General features: G+C 36.3%; 1 protein-coding gene across 3 annotated transcripts in view; it reads right to left on the bottom strand.

Moving 5' to 3' along the window:
• Window positions 1–5363: 5363 nt before the first annotated feature.
• Window positions 5364–23609, bottom strand: part of LOC129270940 (atrial natriuretic peptide receptor 1-like) — a 34103-nt gene continuing 15857 nt past the window's right edge. The window contains exons 8-18 of one of the 3 annotated variants that reach the window (XM_064106932.1): window positions 21930–22086; window positions 20815–21028; window positions 19129–19216; window positions 18345–18484; window positions 17442–17594; window positions 16050–16148; window positions 13752–13843; window positions 12334–12697; window positions 11027–11047; window positions 9827–9856; window positions 5364–6858 (exon numbers count right to left, since the gene is read on the bottom strand). In XM_064106932.1, coding sequence (XP_063963002.1) covers window positions 6794–6858; window positions 9827–9856; window positions 11027–11047; window positions 12334–12697; window positions 13752–13843; window positions 16050–16148; window positions 17442–17594; window positions 18345–18484; window positions 19129–19216; window positions 20815–21028; window positions 21930–22086 — 1423 coding nt within the window. In that variant the 3' untranslated portion in view covers window positions 5364–6793. The remainder of the gene's footprint in view (window positions 6859–9826; window positions 9857–11026; window positions 11048–12333; window positions 12698–13751; window positions 13844–16049; window positions 16149–17441; window positions 17595–18344; window positions 18485–19128; window positions 19217–20814; window positions 21029–21929; window positions 22087–23609) is intronic. The other 2 variants (XM_054908280.2, XM_054908281.2) reach the window with 2 other exon arrangements.

Here is a 23609-nt window from a genome sequence, read left to right as displayed (position 1 = left end):
TTTTGATGTGTTATGGCTGTGGATGGGGAAAAATGGGTCAACCTGATATAGGGTCAGTGGGTTAAGCAACATCAAACATTTCTATTTTTGCCTAATCCTGTCGCTTCTAAGGCTATTTTTCGGAAAACTGCCTTGCCATTTTGAAGGCCTTATACTACAAGTGCTGGTGCAAAATTACCCCCGCCCCTATTCTTTAACACTTTTCACTGCAGGATTTTTAAACGTCAGTACAGGATGAATGAGTTGGCACCAGGCTTTCCATAAAAAGTATTTTTTTCAAGTTTAGCCAGGCTTGGTCATTTTATGAAATAAATGTACCCGAGATTCGCCCTTCAGTCTGCTCAAACAGACTGTACCCACACTTTCGAGTTCAGAAGGAATTTGATATAGATTTAACATATAGGTATTAGGTAAACTATGTGTTTGCATGTACACTACATTTCAACCTGAATGGCATGAAAAGTCTTCAAGTAAAAATACAGTCAACCTTGTCTGGGTAGAATCTTAGAATGAAGAAATAGGTTCTTAGAGAGAAGTTTGAAAAAAAAGACTTATAAAGGTACAAAAATAAAATTTGCATTGAAAAGATTTTCAACTAAGGTGATTATTTGATTCATGCAAGTTCGATTAAGGCAAGGCCGAGTGTAGATCTCTCCTTTACTTGCAATTATGTAAAAAGTTTGATTTCAAGAGCATCTTTAAAAAAAATATTGATAATTATTCCATTTGACTTTAAGAGGCAACTTCACCCAAAGAACAAGACAGACAATAATGAGAATTACAACATATTAAAGTTCTTTGTATAATAATTCATTTTTTATTGCCTTCATTCTATAACAAATTAAAAGACAAATTAAAAAAATGTGAACATGACACACAATCCTATGTGCTGTATTTTTTCCACTTTTCAATGACAAATATGGAAACATTATTCTCACTAGTTTTGAATACTTATTCTATAGCAGTGTAAAATCTGTATAGGTTTGATAAAATTCAGCCATTTTGACACAACGAATCCCAGGCGTTGAGAATTCAGAACATAAATAGTAAACATATAGTGCACATTACCAGCCAAGACGCTGATGGTTTCAACTCACTGGCAAATATTTTGGGGTGTTTTTCGTAAAACTGTTTATAAAGTTATGAACGATTTTATGAAGGATGGGAGTACGTAATGCATCCTGGAATTCTTAATCATGGTAATTATCATCTAGCATTCCTTTTTAGTACTAAATGTGAACTGCCATTCCAACATTGTTTAAGTCACACAAAATGAATTTTGAGATTGTTATTGAGCCTGAACAACCATGTATGCCAAGCTTTTAAATGATTTTGACTTAGCAGGTTTATCAACAATAACCCACTTGGGTACTTGTTTGAATTCGGTAGAAATCCAATGAGAACTTCAAAAAAAGTAAGAAGAAAACATGATTTTAAATTCTGGGTTCCCTCAAACATGAAATGTGCATTCTGTGCAATCTCAGTGAAATGTCAGAGCAGACCTGAAAAATGGGATTGATGAAACGCTTTTTATCTCATCTTTTACTTCACTAAACAATTTTAAATTTTGACTGTATGAAGAAGATACTGTTGGTATTTTATTTGGCACTCTATATTCCAATCATTTGTAACTTTTACAAACAGTTTTATGCAAGAGCCCCCCCTTCCAGTATTGTATATTCTACAGCAAAGTCTAACTGACAGTACATAGATGTATAGCTCAGGCAGTACTATATTTGTAGCGAGCTTCAAAGATCCAGTCAGTTTAATATGAGGATTAATATAGTTTGAGATAACCCCTTCCCCCTCCCTCCCCCAACGGGCCATATGCGAATAAATTTTTGATTGAAAGAAAAAAGAAGAAGACTTGTATGACACACATCTTCGTATCGTCCGATAAAATTAATCAAATTAAGTGCTATTCATTTCCTTGTGAGGGTAAACTAAATGATTCAGAGCTTACCATGACAACCAATTAAAGTGATGTCGAGGTTTCCCGCAGACGAAACACAAATGGAAACAATTTATCTTTTATTTTTTTAGGAAATAAACTTAATTTTAATTACTACTTAAGGTTTGGAAAAAAATAACATAGGCACATAATCAACTGGGTTGAAAGAAAGGAATAAAGGGACATTGATATACATGAAGAGAAAAAAATATGGCATTTTAAGACAAGAGCATGGCTTTCACCTTATACATTTTTGCTATTCAGAATATTAAGGTTGAAAAATATCAACTTTTGTGGAAACAAATCTTATATTTCATCGATCACCCGTCTATAATGTAATATCAACTTAAATAATTCAAAGGGGATTCTATTTTAAGCAAAGGACGTGTATGTAATTATTAGCCAGCTTAAAAACTCGCGTTTTCTAAATCATGTGAACAAAAATCATATATATATTTTTTTACATCTGATGCAACATACTTTCCACAAACGAATCTACATATCAATGAAATATGTGAACACTTAAGGCGCTCATATATGCTTAAATGCCATTTGTTGTAAAGAGACTTATTTCCACTGGCAAATATTTTACAATCTTTTTTCATAAAATCGAGTACATTACATACTGTCACAATGTACATGTACATGTATATATAAAATATGATAGTGCTCTAAACAAGAGAAGATAAACATTTGGTAAATTGTACATAATCGGAATCATCATTCAATCTATCTTTATATTATTTACAATTTGATATATGAAAGAAAGCTGAATCCTTTTTATATAATGTGCAACATTTTGTACATATTTTACATAAGTGAAAAAAAAAATCACTTAGTACATGTATATACAACATGCATAACAATAGAACACACAAGTTTTATAATAAGTCTAACTTGAAATATGGCAATCAAATATAAAATGAGGGGAATTTGGGTAAGATTACATTGTTACGAACACAGAGAAACGGGATGGTAGAAGTGTACTGCCTATATAAAATGCAATAATTCCATGCAAAGTATAACCACATCACAATTTAAAAACAATAATGATTAGCCCGCACTACAATAGATCAGTTTACTAATGTTACAATTTGGTTGATTTCTTTCTGTTCTTTTTACACAAAAGGGATCTGACTTTGATAACCTGTTTAATAGACTGTTTGGCCAATTTCCATAAATCATTAATGCTAACCATAAATGAACAACGTTTGCTTTATTTAGTTTTGACGAGATATCTTTCTTCCTTTCTTTCACTCTTTCTTTTTTCTTTCTTTCTTTTCTTTCACGCTTTTTATTTTCTTTCAATCTATCTTTTGTTCACTCTCCCTTTCTTTTTTCTTTCACTCCCCCTTTTTTTCTCTTTCACTTTTCTTTCTTTCTTTCTTTATTCTTTCACTCTTTCTTTCAATCCTTTCTTGTTGCACTTTCTTTTTTTCACACTTTATTTTCTTTCTCTGTTTCGTTTTTCTTTCTCATTCTTTTTTTCCTTTCATTCTTTCTTTTTTCTTCGTTTCTCTCCTTCTTCCTTCTTTCGTCCCGTTCTTCCTTCTTTCTTCCCTTCCTTCCTTTCGTCCTTCCTTCCTCTCTTTCTATCTTTCTTTCTTTTCTCTTTCTTTCTTTATTTCTTTCTTTCTCCTTTCTTTCTTTTTCCTTCCTTCATTCCTTCCTTTCTCTACTTATTTTTTTCCTTTCTTTCTCCTTCCCTTCTCTTTCTTCCTTCTTTCGTCCTTTCCTTCCTTCTTTCTTCCCTTCCTTCCTTTCTCTTTTTTCTCTCTTTCTTTCTCTCTTTCTTTCTTAATTTCTTTCTTTCTCCTTTCTTTCTTTTTTCCTTCCTTAATTCCTTCCTTTCTCTACTTATTTTTTTCTTTCTTTCTCCTTCCCTTTTCTTTCATCCTTCTTTCGTCCTATCCTTTCTTCTTTCTTCCCTTCCTTCCTTTCTCTTTTTCTTTCTTTCTTTCCTTTCTTTCTTTCATTATTTTCCTTTCTTCCTTTCTCTTATTTTTTTTCTCTTTATCTTTCTTTTCTTTCTTTCATTCTTTCTATCTTTCTGTCATATTTTATTTTTTTCTTTATTTCCTTCTCTACTTATTGTTTTCTCTTTATCTTTCCTTTCTTTCTTTTCTTTCTTTCTGTCTTTCTTTCTTTTTCTCCTTCTCTCTTTATTTCTATCTTTTCTTTTTTTTATCTTTCCTTTTCTTTCTTTCTCTCTTTCTTTCTTTCTTTCTTTCTTTCTTTCTTTCTTTCTTTCTTTCTTTCTTTCTTTCTCCTTTCTCTTTCTTTCTTTCTTTTTTCTTTCTTTCTTTTTTTTTCTTTCTTTCCTTTCTTTCTTTCTTTCTTTCTTTCTTTCTTTCTTTCCTTCTTTATTCATTTCTTTCTTTCCTTCCTTCCTTCTTTCTTTTTTTTTTCTTTCTTTCTTTCTTTCTCTCCCCATTTCCTCTTTATTGATTTAGTAATTTATTAATTAATTAATTTATTTTTTGTATTTATCAATTTGTTTATTTACCTTTGGGGAGGGGCTCGCCTCAAATTTTGTAAATCAATAAATTGTAAACAAAATAGAAAATCATGCATTTGAGGCGACTTTCAAGTTTGCGGAGGGGCAATGACGAGGAAAAGATAAGCTCCCTACCCCCCCCCCAAAAAAAAAAAAAAAACCAGGACAATCTGACTCAACTTACTTATATAAGATCATCTATCATGTCTATAGCCGAGTATTGATAAGTGGGTTTAATATGGTGTCATGTTGTCATTAGTAAACTGGTCCATTGGTTTGAATTAGTAAAGGTTAACAGTCAGTCCAAAATCTATGAGTCTGACATTCAAGAAAAAAAATCACATCACACTATATTTTTCCTTATTTTTTTTTCTTTTTGCAAAACATAAACCAACACAAGCAATTTCGTTGCAGAAGACATTTTCATGGTTGTTTATTATTCATAAAAAGAAATTACTGCATCTGTTTCTTAAAACTCATCAACGTGCACCGCAACTTGTTACTGATCTGCCGTGTATTCCCAGTCAAAGTAATCAAATGATCTTTCATGAATCTTTGATTGTTAGTAATTGAGGACTTATTTTTGAAACTCTGTCCAATGAGCGACGATGTTTGATCCATCATCATATTAAGTGACGATTTGACCGGTTTTACTTGTTGTTTATTTTTTTGATACGTTTGGGTTAAATTAACAATTTCGCTCAGGCGACCCCCTCAAAAAAAATAAAGAAATAAATAAAAATAAGATAGAATAAAATAATAATAATAAAATAAACAGTCGGGGATCGAATACATAATTTGCAATTCATGGGTCTGTGTTTAATGGATGACGGTTATAGCCTGGCGTTGTTATAAGGACTGAATTAAAAAAAAAGTGAGAAATGGAGGAGAGAGCAGAAAACAAGCAAAAAAATGTTTTAAAAATACAGAAAGGAATGGATAGAATAGAGGAAGAGATAGAGAGGGAATGAGAGAGAGAAAAAAGAGAGGGGAGATTGAGGAAATTGGGGAAAGCAAAAAAAAATGAAAAGATAAACAAAATGATGGAGATAAAGGAAAGGTCATTTTTGAAAAAAAATAGTTTATATTAAACACAATTATTGTCCAATATAAAAGGCGAAAGGAAGGACGGATAGGTGTATGAGGCATGTGAATATGCAATAATAAAGATCAAACTAATGTTGGCAAGGCAGTGACATGGAGGTGAATAAGAAACTACATCAATATCTTTTTGTGCGAGTTTGTATGACTTCTTAGATAATTATCATAGATATTTAAGATACGAATTTTAAACAATCCTCTCGAAATCCTTTCTGCCATTATCCTAAAAAACGCCAGCAAGACCAGGGCAACATCTGATAAACGGCAAACCCAACGGTTTTGGGGTCTCAGTAGCGTCGTAGAGTTGTCGCTTTAGAGTCGGTACCGCACAAACAATAGTCACACAAGCAATGCCATTGATCATTGACATATTTAATGTAGTACCCAAAGTAACGGTGAATTCGAGAAGAATCAGTGTTACGGTATGGCAAATCAAGCTGACACCATAATAGCATCAAATGAGTCAATTGACGTGGAGTGGACGAATCGTCTCTGTTGCGATGTGTCCAATGAATGTCGCTGGAATGACAACAAACTGATCAGTTCTCTCACAGCTGCATCATCCTGAACTGTTTATTCACCAATAAGATCGCATTATTCAACCACTTAAGCCGAGTCAATCTGATTTGTAATCGTTGCGTTGCAAACGACCTTGTTACGTCTTGATTACGTCGGTATAACGGCCCGACTTCTGTTTATGCATTAAATGACTGGCCGACAACCTGCGAAGAGATCTCTTCTTTTTTACTTCTGTTGATACTGTCTGAACCGGCAGACTTAGGCGTTTATCAGTATCCAATGACTATACATGTACTGTGGGCTCATCGCATAGATATTTTGTGTGTGTGCATAGCTTTTAGCAAAACTACCAAAATTTTAAGCATAGGACAATTATTGGAAATGCATCCGGACTTCCATGAGGAATTCAGCTTCCTTACTTATCGCCCGCTATACCGATCTTTTTCATTTTCCATTCATGTGAAGAAATATAGTTTCTTCCTTCTGTCCTTATATAATTTAGCCATTTGAAACACCATGAACAGCGTTACAATCTGCTCCCCTTCATATCGCGTTCACACACATGGTGGGTTTTAATAGCTTATCTTTAGAATGAACTCGCGAACAAACTGAACGCCACTTATTAGTTAAGCGAAGGGAGCGCCCTCAGCTGATCGATCCTGTACTGATCTCACTTCCCATTGGCTAATCCAGTCGGGTCACGTGGTAATTATGAGTTGGCGCCACTAGAGTACACTTTCGCGGATGAGGCAAGCTGTCTCCGACTCATCTTGCTGATCGTCTACAGAACCTGAACATGGAAAGTTATTAGAAGGGGAAAGAAAAATGAAAGACGAAATGGACATGCATGAACGTCTGAATAATACGATGTATGGTTAGAAATATGTCATTTGTTAAGTATGAATTGGAGTGTAATTAAACCATAAATAATTCAAATTGTTTACCACATGCGTTAATGTTATCTGCATGCACAGTGTAACGGTTATTGCGTGCATGGATATGACGCTTAATGATTAAAAGAATGTGTTCTCCCCTGACCCTCTATCTAGCTATGTTTCAATTAAAATAATGAGTCTCCAATAATTTTCACTTCATGATGTATCATGATAAATGCTATTCTCAGTTTGAATAACGTTAAATTTTCATGAATGAAACGTAAAACATATGAACATAACTCATAAAAAATGATAGGCTACACAACTAGACAACGGTTTGAAATTGGACCTGGTAATTGATATACAAGACAAATCTTTGGTAAACATGTCAAATTTCATTAATGTATAATTTTCTGAATTTCATTACGATTTATACAAAACATGCAAGACTGATATTATGGTTAGACATTCCACAATAATTAGAACATGAGCATGCGACGAATTGAAAGTGAATAGAATGAATATAATATTCATGCTCAAATTCAAAGCTCACCCAGGTACAACGAAAAGCAAAACAAAAAAGGAAACGTGCTTATATTGTTCTTGCATGAATACATTATCTTATTATTTTATTGAACGTAATTTTGCTTTCTTTCTCGAGGAAAATTACATTTACAGAGAAACATGTGGTAATAAATATTTGTTTTCGCATCTAACCATTGAATTAAATATCAAAGTATCTAATACTTGCTTTAACTATTGAAGACGTAGAATAATGAAATGAAAAAAAAATAAGGAAACTGAAGACTAAAAAAAGGCCAAAACTTGAAACTCTTGATTTATCCAAGTCATTATTTTTATCTCCCATTTCCCGAAATTAGCAAAATACCACTCGTTTTTCTAAAAAAGGATATGCTATTTGAAATAATGACACGGGATCCATTGCATACAAGTTGCTATTATGGTAACTTTGCCATCCAATGGTCACTTTCTTTGATTCCTTGATTTTGATTGGCTGATCAGCACTGTTACCAATGGTAACATGGTAGTTACCACTGCATGGTAAAGTAATCATAATAGTAAACTTGCATACCCTGATATTCCAAACTGAAATATCGTATAGAGTTGTTGTCGAACCTGGGAAAACACCACAATTTAATATGCTCGTCTTGCTTTTATTTTTTGTAAGAATTTTTCTGGGATAGTAAACCTTGGGATCATTTTTTTTTTCAAACTTGACTAGCCGCCCTTTCACACGGTAAAACATCGTAAAATAAATGATGATTCCAGTGAAAAATAAGGCTAATGACGAATATTTAGCACGTACGAAACCAAACTATAGAACGTGATTAGAATGACGACCGCTAATCGAAGTTACGATTACAATAGCAATCATCATTACAATGATGATTCAAGATTTACGTGTGAAAAGGCCCTAAGTCAGCAGGAGACAAAATCAAAACGGTGCCAGAATATTTAAGAAAGTTAAACTCGAGTAGAGGGTGAGTCCTTTAGTTGACTTTGTTGACAATAGTCTCTTTGTTTCTTTGTTCTTGAAACACGTAAAAAACGATTTTCTTACTCCTTCAGCGTACGTTATTTCAACTGATAAAAAGTATATTAACTGAGTGTATGAAAGTGTTTGTGCTACAAAGTATTGCAATCGTTAAAAAACACCGATAGTGCGTTGTAAACTGATCTGAAAGAGGACAAACTGTAGAAAGATAAATCAACCATAGTCTACTACCGACAAAAACCTGTATACTGCAAAACATAATAAAATATGCATCTGCATTATATGATTGAAGCACAAAATCCATCGCGACTTATAAAGAAACGGCTCCTCATATGGATTTGCTTTTCATATCAAAATTTAGATAAGACCCAAATTATAAGCAAATCCTATTCATCTTTTCACTTCTGATGGAGGTCAATTACCGATACAAAAAATACAGAAAACAATTAAAGTTTGTTTGGACAGGACAGTAATAAAGCTCGAAAAGATGAAATGTTGAATGTTCTGACATGTGATTACATAAGAATAGAGCAGAGATATCCAGAGCTGAAACGGAAAGAAACTATTCACTTCTGATTATATGAATTGACGAGTTGAAGGGAAGAAAGAGATTTCCAAGATATGTCGTAGTGTGCAAGACAAAACAGGAAATCAGGACACCGTCTTACAAACAGTTACGATTGATCTTGGCAATCCATCTATTTCATAATTTGTTTACAAAGAGAAGCACGCTGAATTTTCAAGAAGACAATGAACGTATGAATATACAGCAAACCTAGAAAATCTTTTGAAGAAACATGCCTAACAGATGTTGACGCTGCTGGCTTTCCATAGTTGCGGTTTATTTGATCAATCGCAACTCTTTGTAAGACGGTACCCAAGAATCATGTGGGGAGCGTTTCATTAACATTTTCGTCCGACACGTTGTCAGGTCTGACATCTTTCCTCGATTATGATTGGCCGAGAGGCACTGTTGCCATAGTAACCGTCGGATAAAACAGTACTTGTCGGATAAAACGTCTGACAAGTCCTTTCATGAAACGCTCCCCTGGGCCCCGTCTTACAAAGGGTTACGATTGATCCGATCAATCTCAAGTATATGGAAATCCATCAATGCCATATTTTTTTCTTAATGAAATTTGCACAACGTCCTTTGAAAACGAAAAGAAGCATACTTAATTGACAACAAAACGGTCAATGTATGAATATGCATCATTTCTAAAAAATATGTTGAACAAAGACTTATTTTAGATAATGACGTTGCTGGCTTTCAAAATTTGCGATTGATCGGATCATTCGTAACTCTTTGTAAGACGGGGCCCATATCTCGCAGTGACAGCTATCAGAAGATATCACATGTATTATACCTGGCAAAGAAATATTGTTGGAGTGGGTCTCTATACGAAAAAAAAGGTGAAAAATGAAGTGGGAATAAAAAAGGAAAAGTGGTGATTGAACTAAGTCACAAGTGCATTATGGATACATCGATATTGTTGGTTGGTACTCTCTAAGAGCTATTCTCATAGCGTTTGCCAAGTCGAGAATATGAAGGTGCCGTAGCCGGATGGTCTATGGCGCCTGACTAGACATTTGAAAGTCCGGGGTTCGATCCCCGGCCACGGCACCTATGCCCGTCAGCAAGGCATTTTATTCGACAGTGTTCTTTTATTTTGCATTCAAATAAATGGAAATGTAATATGAATTGTGGGAACATTTGTGAGGACGTTTTTTTAGGTTGAGAATATTAGCGAATAAGCGGACCATATTTTCCTTACTCATCCGTTGCAATCTCGTTGCACAGCTAAATGTACTAAATGTCAAATAATCTGTTAAATTGACCTTTCAATGTAATGGGAATAAGAAGCCAAAGGGAGAATACCAACCGTCAACTTCATTATATCAAGTATTGTATGAATATCCCAGGTTTTACTGGTATTCTTATATCGTATTTTTACGTACATTTTGGTCACACACGCACACACAAAATTTTGATAATCATCTTAGCATGGCATATAACTAAAACAATTCAATTTGCTTCCAATTGTATTTGCATGCATTTATGAAGGGAGCATTCTACGTCATTTGCTGTCCATCATATCTTTTGTTTGTTCACTTTCATTCCAAAAGGAAATAATTACAAGGATATTGAGCATTCTTTTAATATCAGTGCAATAATGAGTAAGACGAAATCATAGTGGATATTTACGTATTAAAGATATGTGTAATTTTCATGATTTGGGTAGAAAGTATTTTAAAATAAACTTGGTATTTAAAAAACAAATTATCACAGCCTCATTTAGATTTAATCAAATGACCAGCGTCATTCATACATGCATGATCAATTTAACTTTCATTAAAATATGTTGCAATTTGTGGGTGGTGTATAAATCATAAATAAATCAGATTAACATGCAGGAATACACTAAGCCAGGTAAGGTGTGCCAAATACTTGATATTCCACCTTACATAACCAGATTCTACACATTTACATATATAAATTGATACAAGTTTTATGCCGAAATGGGCAAATAAAAATAAAACATATTTCTTAACATTCATGCACTTACTTATTTTTGTCGTTTTACCATCTGACAGATTATCAAAAGGGAAAAGACCAAGTTAGTTGCAGTATTTTGATTAAGTAAGTAATATGTTATTGACAAAGTACATTTAAAAGCATTTCTAACGGGGAAGATATAAATAAGGCCATAAGGAAATAAATTACACGATATTGCACATAAGATAAAAGTTAGGAAAAATAAAATTATAGAGTTAGACTATACTCATGGGTAATCAAGATTCAAATATTTTTTTTTTCATTTTACAAACATTACTCTGATCACAATTCAATGAAAGGCCGTCTAACCCAAATCAAAACCCAAAGCCCCCCCCCCCCCTACTACGATTTCCTAATCGCCCAGGCCCCGGATCCAGTTGAGTGTTTCATAAAACTGTTCCCAAACTTGCAATTTTTCGTACAACTAGATTACTCAGTACCAATTAAGATATTTCTTCCCGTGTAACAAATATTGTAAACGCATTTCCATAATTACAATAACAATTTTGGTACTCAATGCACTTTTTTCATAAATGCACATGAAATATGCGTTTAAAAAATCTTAAATAGGCCTTTTTAATCATATATCATTATAGTAGTCAGTGTCGAATCCAGATAGGGGCACTTCCAGCATGGCCCCACCCCCTTGAGAGGCACAACAAATATTCATAGGGGAATATGTCATGCATACGCAAGTGAGCTTGTCAAATTTTTCCTCTTCAAAATCCCCCACTTGGAAAATCCTGGATCCGCCACTCATTGCAGTCATATTCTAACTCTAAGAGAAGTATTATACCCCATGATATAAACAGCCCCAATAACGATTCAATTCGCTTTTTGCCTCCCATGCACAGGTGACGCCAAACAAATAATAATAACGTCAGATTCCCGTAACGCATAGGTTAGCGATTGAACGTACGCTTGATTTTCACGATTTAATGTACTTTCTGGGCATCAATCGTAAAGATATTCCTCCACGATGATCGCTAAACTATGAGTTACGGGACACTGTTGTTATTGTTGTTTGATTATATTAGGTGTATAATAGTTTTTACCTAATCATAAGTACTTTATCAGCAGCCTAAAAAGGAAAAAGTTAATTGAAAGTATTCTTTTTTATTTCAAACTTTTTTTCTTTTCATTGCTTGAGCAAAACTCACTCCCATCATAGCGGAAATTCTATGTCTATCTATGTCTACAAGATATCCTCTGCAAATTTAGACTTTTCTTTCCCGCCATCGTCACCGCATGCACCCACCTCCTCCGGGTCCCCGACAAAACCATGATTGCACTCAGAGATCAAATCTATAAGCTCACCCGGAAGTGTTATGTGGCTGTTCCTGTTTCCGCCCGACGGCGAGTTCGGCTTCTTCACTCCGGGTTTCACCATGTTAATGGCGTCGCCGTTCTCCGGCCCGCGTAACGGCGTCGTGACATTGTTATTCGCCGGATCGTCCTCATCCAGGTACACACTGTTGACACTATTGGCAGTTAAATTGTTTTTTGTGACTTGTCGGTAAGTCGGAGGCTGCGCATGTTGGTCCTCCTCGGCCTCCATCTTGTGATGGTGCGGCGAAGGCGATAAGTCTATGATTTGTGCGTCTGCTCTGATGTCGTCTGAGCCGCTGCTTCTCCGTTCCGTCTTCCCCTCCACCCAGTACGTGACCATTACCCCCTTGCCCTGGATGAAAATCAAGGATAAGGTTATATATTCAATAACATTTTTTAAGGGAAACGTGGACATGATCATCTGCAATCAGAGAGGACCAAACCTAGCAACAAGCAAAATGATAACCGAAGGACTGAAGGTGATGGAGAGCTCCTATTTCAAGGGTTCTTTTGATCGTGGTTATCGTATAGAAAAAGTTAGAATGTTGTTCTTCAAGTAGCTATGAGAAGAATAAATACTTAGTTTCTCAGTAAAAGAGATAAACTGACAATTGAGAGTCAAGGACGAAACTCTCGCAACAGACCTTATGCACTGACGTCATCGTGTCGCCATCTTAGAGGCTGAAAGCATTGCCTTGTATTCATTTGGTGATATGCAGCTGGCTTATCTCTGACATCTCCGTTTACGCGTATCCTCTGAATGAGGGCGCTATGTGATTATGACGTCAAATACATAATGTATATACAAGATAATGCCTCGTGGATCTAAACATAAACTTCGGCAACATGGGGGTAGACTCTTCCCGATTAAGGGTAGAAGCGTCTTAATGGGTGTTGCAAGAAAAGATTGGCAATCAATAGCAAATTTCTTTTGCGAGTTTACAATTGGTAATATACTAGAGTGGTTGGCGGCCCCTTCGTCTTTAAGAGGATATATAAGGTATTTTTCGCAATCGTAACTGGGACGGATTCTACAACATAGAGAATCTATTGTGAAATGCCCTTCATGGCAAAGCAATCTCTGTCAAAAATCAGGGAATCAAAACAGCAGTTTGTCCTGGACTCTCGATGATGACATATATCTAATTTTTCGTCAGCTCATAATCTTACAATAATCAACTGTCCCGGTTCACTAATTTTCCACCAAGACCTCTTAGCTGTTCATTGTGATTTGATAGGCAATTCCAATAGATTGTCTATGTTATAGAACCCGTCCCAGTGGCAATTGCAAAAACTAGCTATGTGCTTTTTTTTTTGTTACCACATCCATGACACTTGAGGCAAACATTTCCAAATTGAACCATGGATTCATACAAAGATTTGAAATACATTGGTCTGGTACTTACCTTCACTGGCATTTCCCCTCTCTCAGATAACGTGTAGCCACCCAGCTCTTGTAATAGATTGACACAGAATTCACTTGCTTGGATTTTGAGTGCTGTACAATGGGAGCAATAGATACACTACCATTAGACAAATAGAAACAATACAAACGAAGACGAGTAAAATAATGTTCTTCCTCTTGATGTTGTATTACAAGACAGCATTTTCCTTCCATTCTTGGTCAAAAATCATTCCGAAACGAAGGAAAGGTCCTCTCTGTAGAATACAACCTATCACCAATTTCAAAGGGAATTGCTTTGTATCGACTTCAATCATTTCTGAAAGATTTTTTGTCTTTAAAGTTTCCCCCCATTTTTTTTTAGATCAAATTTGCGACGCCCGGATATGCGGTTTCAAAATTGCGTAACATGCAAGTGCACGTCAGACCGAAAATGGCTCAAAACGTGATTTCATGTACAAATCCAATGGAAATTTTGTTCTTTTCTAAATTCATTACTCATTATTTTAGTCTTACTGGTTAAAATCAATACATTTTTGTTGTTGATGACTGGAATAATCTCATCGACGATTTCCAAAGAAACCCGATGGAATTCTAAAACTAAAATAATAAAAATGCGTAAGAAATTCAGAAAACAATTAAATAGACTTATACTTGATAATATATTTTGATACGGTAATTTTTTATATTTAATAAACATCCTGAAGAAATTTTCGATATAAAAAAACATTTTATGAGCTTCCTTTAAAGATTTGCGGCTCAATTCGAATTTCACGTATAAGTTCGTATAATTAATCAATTAAAATGAATGAGAATGATTTTAGCTTACTCATGTATAATAACTTTTAGATTACGTCATGGGCGATGTACGTGCTGATTATTTTAAAGGGGGTGGGGCTTTATGCCCCTCCCCGTCTTTTCAGTCTTCAAAATACCCCAGTCTAACTAGGATTGAGCAACAGCTATTACCTCCACCTGTGAAATGCTGTTGTATTCCATTGTCCTAATGCCACTCACAAACGTTCTTTTGCGGATACCCCTGCGATTCACACTGTTCCCCGCTAACCAGGGGACGAATGATAGTTTTTATGACGGAGCTTCCACACGTCCCCCGAACGCAGGGGGACATGTGGGGGCTGACTCGGGCTGACTGCCATGCCTGGCGAAGTAGTTAATGGTCTCCGCATTTCGCGCGTGTGCACTAATGAAAAAAAAAACCCGCTGCGCCCCATTTCCTCATCGGAATGTCCCCTATCCGTCCAAAAAACCCGGGGGAAGAAAACGGGAGACGGGAGTTTTTCTCTCGAGCGTTCAGACTATATCCCCCCCCCCCGAATGTTCTCCTGCTTACCGGGACATCTTCCGGGGTATGTCCCGGTAAGCGGGAAATAATCTGAACACGGAATCTGGCTTTTAAATCTTGGGGGTATGTCCCGGTAAACGGGAGATAATCTGAACAGTGTCTGAATTGTAAATCTTGTCCATTCAGATAACAGCAATACGATTATTTGAATCGTAACGCATGAATGAAATAGCTTAGCTGAGCCCTGATAGACCATTAACAGTATAAAGCAATTAACATGATAAAGGTTTGTACGTGTGCATGTGACTGTCATGTAATAACATTGAGTCAATTTGGGAAAAGTCTACACATAAGGGCCATGGTCTTCGCTATGAGCATAAAATGGGATTGCGAAAAAATACAGGAGTGGAATACAGATTGATATGGTGTTCCTCCATCTTGGTATTATCAAGAGGAATGCTCAACGACGATTACTTTCGTGGGCGACATCCAGTATTTTTCTTCACCTGACATCTTGTTTGCTTAGGTTCTGTATTTTACACGTCTTGGATCATGACGTCACAGTTCTTCAACGAATCTCAAAAATCCTTTATAAAAAAGATCATTTTCGTTTTTCTCATCATTTTGAATCCCTGTGTACGTTTTGCAATCTTAATAACGGCATCACTGCCGTTGTTACCGCCATGCCCATGGAATGATCCCAGTTTAACTTCGAAGAGCTGCTTCTTCAAGGTTCAAGGATTGATTTTTGTGATCGGGATTTACTTCATAATGGATAGAATAACATACAGATGTGGACATGAGAGGTCACTTTGGGAGTCATGATCGTTACGGATGGTAAATTAGAACAATCGTTCATATATATTTACTTCAGATTTGTTTTGTTGTCAGAGCCTAGATCATCCAAATAACTATGACCTCTTGACATATCGATATCGGCAAATTCACCGCGGCATGCTGCAGATTTCTGGCGCGATTTTTATTTGAAATTTTGTATACCTTCTCCTGTTGATTCCATCCGAGAGGCTGTATTTACGGTGTCTCCAAAGAGACAATATCGAGGCATCTTTAGGCCGACCACTCCCGCTACCACCGAACCTGGGGAAGAAATATGAGAGAATATCGTATTAGCATTAATATGGATAGATATATTGATTTGATTCATTATCTTGATGCAAAGAAAGAAACGCATTTGTTTCTATTGATAGGTGAAAGAATGGGATGTTTCCAGAGACCGCGGAACGATTTTTAAAAATAACAAATTTATAACCATCGTCATCTTTTTGTATTACATTACTGAAAAAAAGTAGGGGCGGGTGCTAAAGCCCCAGTCCTCCGGTTCCGTAGTCATCGTTGTTAGGGCCTATTTGTTTGAGGTATAATCTGCAATACTAACAATAAATGCGTGGAGCAAGTGGGGAGAGAGGCAACGAGAGAGCAAAAGATAGACGAAAGTCAATGAGAGAGAGAGAGTAAGATAGAGCAGATCACAGAACAAATTTGCTGGCCATGTCCTTCTGATAGTTAACTCAATATTGTAGTCGGAAAGTCGTGGATTTTTTTCTAAAGTAATTTCGGATTTCTCATTCATAACCTTTCGATACGAATCAATAATCTCAATAGCAGAAATAGCGAGTTTTCGCAAATGCAACAGAAACGGAACAGAAACAGATGTACAGAATCGTCAATGGTCCAATTGCCATCCCAGTTGCACCACCTTTTCTGTATGCCTCGTCTGAACCAACCAGAGGACATTGCCTACAATTCAAACAACAGCATTGTAGAATCCTCTCCTACCAACACAGCTTATTCCCAAGTACCATCTGCTTGTGGAATGTCCTGCCTTCAACAGTGGTTTTGGCTCTTTCAACTTAGTCTTTCAGGAGCCACCTGGAACCACTCACCCTCCTTTAGCTCTCCAGTTGAGATTCATCTTTTTACTTGCAATATAGTTTAGTTTAGTTTTGTTCAACTGCACCAAATGTCATGTGTTTTTGTGATTGCGGCCTCAGCCAAGTACGACTATACTCTGTAAAGAGGACTGTACTCAACGGAAGAAGAAGAACGGATTCTAGAATATAGAAGATACACTGAAAATGCCCGTCAAATCATAACGAACAGCTGAGAGGTCTTTGTCGAAAATTGGTGAACCGGGACAGCAGATCGTCCTAAGATTCTAAGCTGACGAAAAATTTAAAATATGTCGTTTGTCCAGAGTCACGGGCGAAACTGCTATTTTGATTCACCAATGTTCGACGAATACTGCTTTGTCAAGAAGGGCTTTTGACAGAAGATCTCTACGTTCTAGAAAGCGTCTGCGTAGTGGATACGAAATCTTCCTATAATTATATTCGACTGAAGACATCAAAGTGAAAAGTGAGACATTCCAACCTGAATGGATTCCCGCTCTAATCCTTAGCTTCTGGTCCTGCCGATGAGGGATGACGAATGTCTCACATACTTCGACCAGATCAAGGGCCATACTAGCAATTTCTCCCGCATGCTTGTGACCGTTCTTTTTCGGGACTCCCGATACCACCATATCTGGAGAGAGGAGTGAAAAGAAGTAAAAGTCACAATAATGATCGAGAGTAGTGGTATAGCAGCAGAAGCATACCAGTAATAATTGTTGTTAATGGATTTTGGAATTATTATTATGAATAGTAGAAATATCAGTGGAGACAGCAGTTACAGCAACCGAAAAAGTAGTAGTTGCAGTCGTTTTTAGTCGGTAGCAGTAGAGGCAATTGTTATATCACCAGGGGTAGCAATTATCAATCATGATTATATTCCGCTGTATAGTCTGTTTCCAATTTGGATATTGCAACGGTAACATTGACGTGATAGCAATTTACCTTCACTGTATTAACGACATCAGTTACAGTAGTACAAAATCTCAAATATGCATTATAGAAATGTTTGAGTATTGTTGACCTATTTCATCATCACAACGATGATTTATTCGTATATACTACATAATCACTTCATTGACCATTTGCACGCTGGTGTTGCAATCTTGCACATTTGTACAATTAAATTCAACAATCGTAATAATTAGTTTTCTCCCCTACTTTCAAATTAGAGAAGGCAGTAGTTCTCGGATAACATCTATATGATATTTATTAGTATCAAGGCTGTAATACGGAAATCTTGAATTAAAGAAAATAACATGGAAACAATTGTCATTATTATCCCCCAAAATTAATTCAGCGTGCAAAGAGTTAAAATGGAATGATCTCCCCATCCAATGACAATATCATAAAGAATACGTGAACAATTACAATGAGAACTTACATGCATCGCCAATAGTTTCGACTTTATAGACATCATAGTTGTCAATAATTGAGTCGAAAGTGACATAGAGTTTGTTGAGCAGTGCTACCACCTCGTACGGTGAGCTCGTACTGGAAAGACTTGTGAAACCTACAATATCGCTGCAAAGATTACAAACAATGTCAGAATTATCGGGATTAGAAAATTGTGTAGATTATGTGAGTTTTATCGGAAAAGCAAATTTCTAATCAATAATGGCGTCCCACAAGGTTGAACCCTTACTCCGGTTCTATTCATCTAGTTTGACATTGTGGAAAATCATGAAAGGGTTTGACATATTGAAGACAACAAACTGACATTCAAAATGGCCCATGGATACGAGCATAGTTTTATTTACTAGATTACTGACATACGTAATGAATGCACTTTCCAATATCGTGAGTATTTTAGAATTATAAAATGCAGTGCAGTTGTTATCACTGACTCATTTGAGTATTTCACCAATCAGATTTAAGAGAATTGACAAATAAAGGAAGAGAAAGGGGATCGGTTTTTTTTAAATTAATATATATTTAGTTTATACTTATTTCTGCGTTACTGGCATGGGACATTATATTTATGTTGATATAATTATTGATATCAATTTGTTCATTAAAAACAAGAAAATACTGAAAAGTTACGGAGATACAACTCATCAATCTGCCATGTATTAAAGTAAAAAAACTTTCAATGCAGGAAAAGACGAATTGCACAAAAAGAAAATGAAAATAAAACAATGAAAACTTATCGAGTATATCAAACTTACCTAAAGAAAATAGTACATGATTCATATTGTTCCGCCTTAGCAGTAGTTCCTTGTCTCAAGTCGTCTGCTACTGGCTGTGGTAACATACCTAGATAGAGAGATAGAGATAGATAGAGATAAAAAGAGTCAGATAACAAACAGTCAGAAGTGAGGAAAAAAAAGTGACGACGGATATTTTGTTTTTCATGCAAGAAAGCAACTTTTCAAAGTGAGAGTGACAAGAAACTTTGATAATGTTAGACATGGTTAAAATAGACAAGTCTTGCTCAAGTACTACCAGAGAAATCTTGCAGAGATAGAATTCAATACAGAGCTTGGTTTTAATTAAGATAATAACACAGAGTCATATTTATACAGAGGGGTTTTAATATCGATTAAGGTATTTACGATTGTGGTTCGTGTTTTGAACGAAATGGGTTTACATAGAAACTGATATTAGGAAACTATTAAGCACTCAAAGGGAAACGCGATGTTTACATCATTTAAATTTCCAGGTGAAAAAAAAACTGAATAAAAACACTATTTGATACAAAATTGTGGTACATGAGGTATTTTTCCTCCGGAGCAAATATACGACCGCTTGCTCCAAAAGGCAGAATGAACTTTCAAACAACACTCGCAGAAAATAGATACCACTAATAGAAACAAAACTAAAACAACCGCCAGTTGCTATGAATGCTCCTTTCCTTAGCTCGTGCGGTCTAAAATTATTCGCTTGGAATATGAGAATGATCACCATCATAATTCTTGTAGAAACTTTTGTCCTCACGGCGTGCGGTTTGAATTCCAAAGTGTGCTAGAAACCACACTACACAGATTTCTATTACATCGAATTACAAACAACCTGAATAATCATGATAATACATTTATGGAAAGAATATCCACGTATATATTGCAATGTTTAATACAAAATTATAAACGATGGGAAATGAGTGACAAAAACACATACTTTATTATCTGTATTGTCATAAGGATCTTCAAGAGAGCAGGAAGTTGTTAGGAAGGGGGGGGGGATGCTGTGATTCTTGTGGGTTTTTAAGTTAACAATGGGATTCATAACATTCCACTAGTCGTTGAAGTTCAATGCAGCATGCCGCCCTTCTGCTGCAGTGACTGATTTTTAGAAGGGATAAGAAGTTTCAGTTTCGAGACCCTTAAACAAAAATCTAAATTTTATTATTATGTTGTATAATTTGTGCTCATAATCTAATAATGTCTGATCTGCTCATAAGATCGTGAACTATTCTACCTTTTGCTGCAGTTCAATCGTATCCATGATTCGACATATTTTTGCAGATGTTTGTCCAGTTTCTTTTAAAGTGCAAGAGAGACTTTGTTGTATACATGCATAGTTTATAGCAGGGGCGGAAATCTCTCCCAAAAGGTAAGGGGGACAAGGGGCTAGAAAATTTGACGAGCCAAAAAAAAAGTTATCACCCCAAATTTAAGCTCATTTCGACAAAAATAGATTGACAAGCAAAAAAAAAAGTTTATCATCCCACTCGTCCAAAAAAATACATGTTTTATTTCGATTTTGAATGATGTATTTCTTTCCGTCATAAAATACAAAAAAAAATGGTAGGGGGCATTTGATATTGTGTCCCCCCCTACTATTTTGAGTAGGGGGACACGTCCCCCCTGTCCCCCCGGGGATTTTCGCCCATGGTTTATAGGGATGCTACTCACTGTAAAGTAGTCTATCTGTCTTTTGCTTCTCCAGCAATAAATCTTGCGTCCTCTCGGCGACGATTGATTCGAGATGCCGTGAGTACTTCTCCATAAGCTGCATCATCAAGTCCACAGGACTCAGCTTGCTAGGGTTTATGCTGTGTAGGGTCTGCCGAATCTGTGAGAAGTGAGGACGCTGGGCGGGGTTGATGTTCCAACATCGTTCAATTAGCTGTGATATCAAAATCAATACAATTAGATAATATAAATTAATATGACTGTAAGCTTTTCTGTTCCTAACAATCAGATTTTTTTATAGCGAAGTGGTGAATAATATCCATCATGCCAAAAGATTAATTCCAACATTCATTCAGTCGTAGGTTGTGAGGGGAATTGGCAACTAATGTCCCTAACTTTTAAGCATTTCTAGATACTTAGCTCAAGCTAGAGTGTATTTGGGCAATGAACCTATTATTTAGGGGAGAGGGGTGATTCCTTGGGATATTTTCGCCCCCCCCCTTTAAATGGCACCGTGTCACGTATCAACAACCATACAGTTAACGGACAAATTTGTGAAACATTCCCGCTGAACCCGTTGGCAGTGCTTTAAATATTTTTTGCTGGAGGTTAAAGAGAGGTCCTCTCTCTATATTTTTTTTAAGTTTTAGATTTTAGCCTATTTATGTAATTGATTGGTTCATGGAATGTTCAACGAAACTTCTTTTAGTACAATGAATGACTTTTCTCAAAGAAAACCTATTCCGGTACAAACGCTGTTGATGCAGGCCGATAGCATCACAGGCTTCCGTCAGCTCATAGTCAATGGCGAATGTTTCTGATTGTAACGGGGACGGATAATACAATATAGGAAATGAAAATGCCCGTCAAATCACAATGGAGAGCTAAGAGGTCTTTGTCAAAAACTGTTAAACCGGGCAGCAGATCGTCGTAAGATTCGGAACTGTCAAAACATTGTACTTTGTCCAGAGTTCAGGACAACACTGCTGTTTTGATTCACCGATGTTCGACAAAGACTTCTTTGTCATGAAGGGCTTTTGACAATGTATTCTCTACGTTTAAGTAAGCGTCTGCGTAGTGGTAGCGGAAACTCCCCATAGTGCTTCAGTACTTACACCTAGATAATCTGTCGGACATGGACACCTTTCATCATCTGTAGTATCTCCAATTTCTAGGTCTGGTAAGGGCGGTCTCCACGTCTCATCCAAGGGATAATCATCTTCGGGTATCACCTCATTTCTTGAGGCTATTTCAACGAGAATTACTCCATAGCTGAATAGGGCCAGAAGAAAGAATGGGTCAGGAAGAAAAGGAATAGAATAAAGATTGCATTTATAATAAATACCAAAGATGATCAATGCTCCTAAATCTTGGGGCTATCTATTTCTTAGGTCCTGAGGAGAATGAATATTTTTCATTCGACAAGTTGTCAGATCTGACAATTTTCCTCGGTTTTTGTTGGTTAAGATGTACTTTTACTATCACAAGGGATTATGAATATTAACATTCTTACATTCCTACCCTCTCACATATATCCAATTGTGTTGATTTATACCCTTTTTACACAGGATTTTCTTAGCCCCGGACTATCGCTAACCCCGTACTATCCTTAACCCCGTACTATTTTTTTTCCTTTTTACACATGCCAAATTGTTATTGCTAACCCCGGATAAGGAATGCTTGCTTTTCACACACGAAACTCGCTAACCCCGGACTAGTGGTTTTTGTCGATCATTCGTAGTACAAGTACTTCACTCGTACCTTTTTACACACGCTACAATTTCCTTAACCCCGTACTATAGGTGGGGCCAAATTGCCATTTAGCCCCACCTATAGTACGGGGTTAAGCTTAGCCCACTTTCGTTTTACACTAGCGATCTTAACCCCGTACTATCGCTCTTAGCACCGCAATTGCTGGGATAACCCTGCTTTTTTGCAGGGCCAAATAATCCCGTACTAAAGGTGGGGTTAGCCCACTTTGCAAAAATGCTGTGTAAAAAGAAAGTGGGCTAAGCTTAACCCCGTACTATAGGTGGGGCTAAATTGCCATTTAGCCCCACCTATAGTACGGGGTTAAGGAAATTTTAGCGTGTGTAAAAAGGGTAAAAGACTCCGAGTAGGGGACGGGGGTACTAACTTCTAATTCATTAAAGGAGAATGAAACTCTTGGAGCAAGTTAGCTTTTGTGAAAGCAGAAAAATCAAAGAATAAGATCAACAAAAGTTTGAGTAAACTAGGACTAGCAATAGAAGAGTTATGAGCATTTGAATGTCGAGATCACTATTGCTATGGAGATCCTCCCATTGGCAATGCGACCAAGATCTATTATGTCACAGATGAACAACTCTCCCCTTTTGGACACTGAAAATATACCCCAAAACATCTCTTTTTGCTCATTCTAATCATATGACAAACGATTCATCAATGATATAATGTTGTGAAACCTCTGTACTTGTCCTCTCATAAAGAGAACACCTCACCTTGTGATAGACTCTATAAAAGTGAGAATTATAAGTGAAATAAGTACTAAAGTAATGAGGGAGTTGTACGTGTGTGACATCACAGATCTTGGTCGCATTGCCAATGGGAGGATCAACATGGCATTAGTGATCTCAATATTCAAATGCTCATAACTTTCTTATTATGCATTCAATCTTCCTCAAACTTTCAACAACATGTTTCTTTGATTTTTCTCTTTGATATGGATTCAGCTGGTTTCAAGGGTTTCATTCTCCTTTAATTCCCGTTGTTAAACGATACGACACACCTTGTGAATTCATAAATTTGTTTCCATT

The sequence above is a fragment of the Lytechinus pictus genome, chromosome 11, assembly GCF_037042905.1.
Source record: "Lytechinus pictus isolate F3 Inbred chromosome 11, Lp3.0, whole genome shotgun sequence".
In the NCBI taxonomy this organism is placed as follows: Eukaryota; Metazoa; Echinodermata; class Echinoidea; order Temnopleuroida; family Toxopneustidae; genus Lytechinus; species Lytechinus pictus.
Note: the sequence above shows the minus strand (reverse complement) of the source record. Positions and strands in the feature narration are given on the sequence as shown.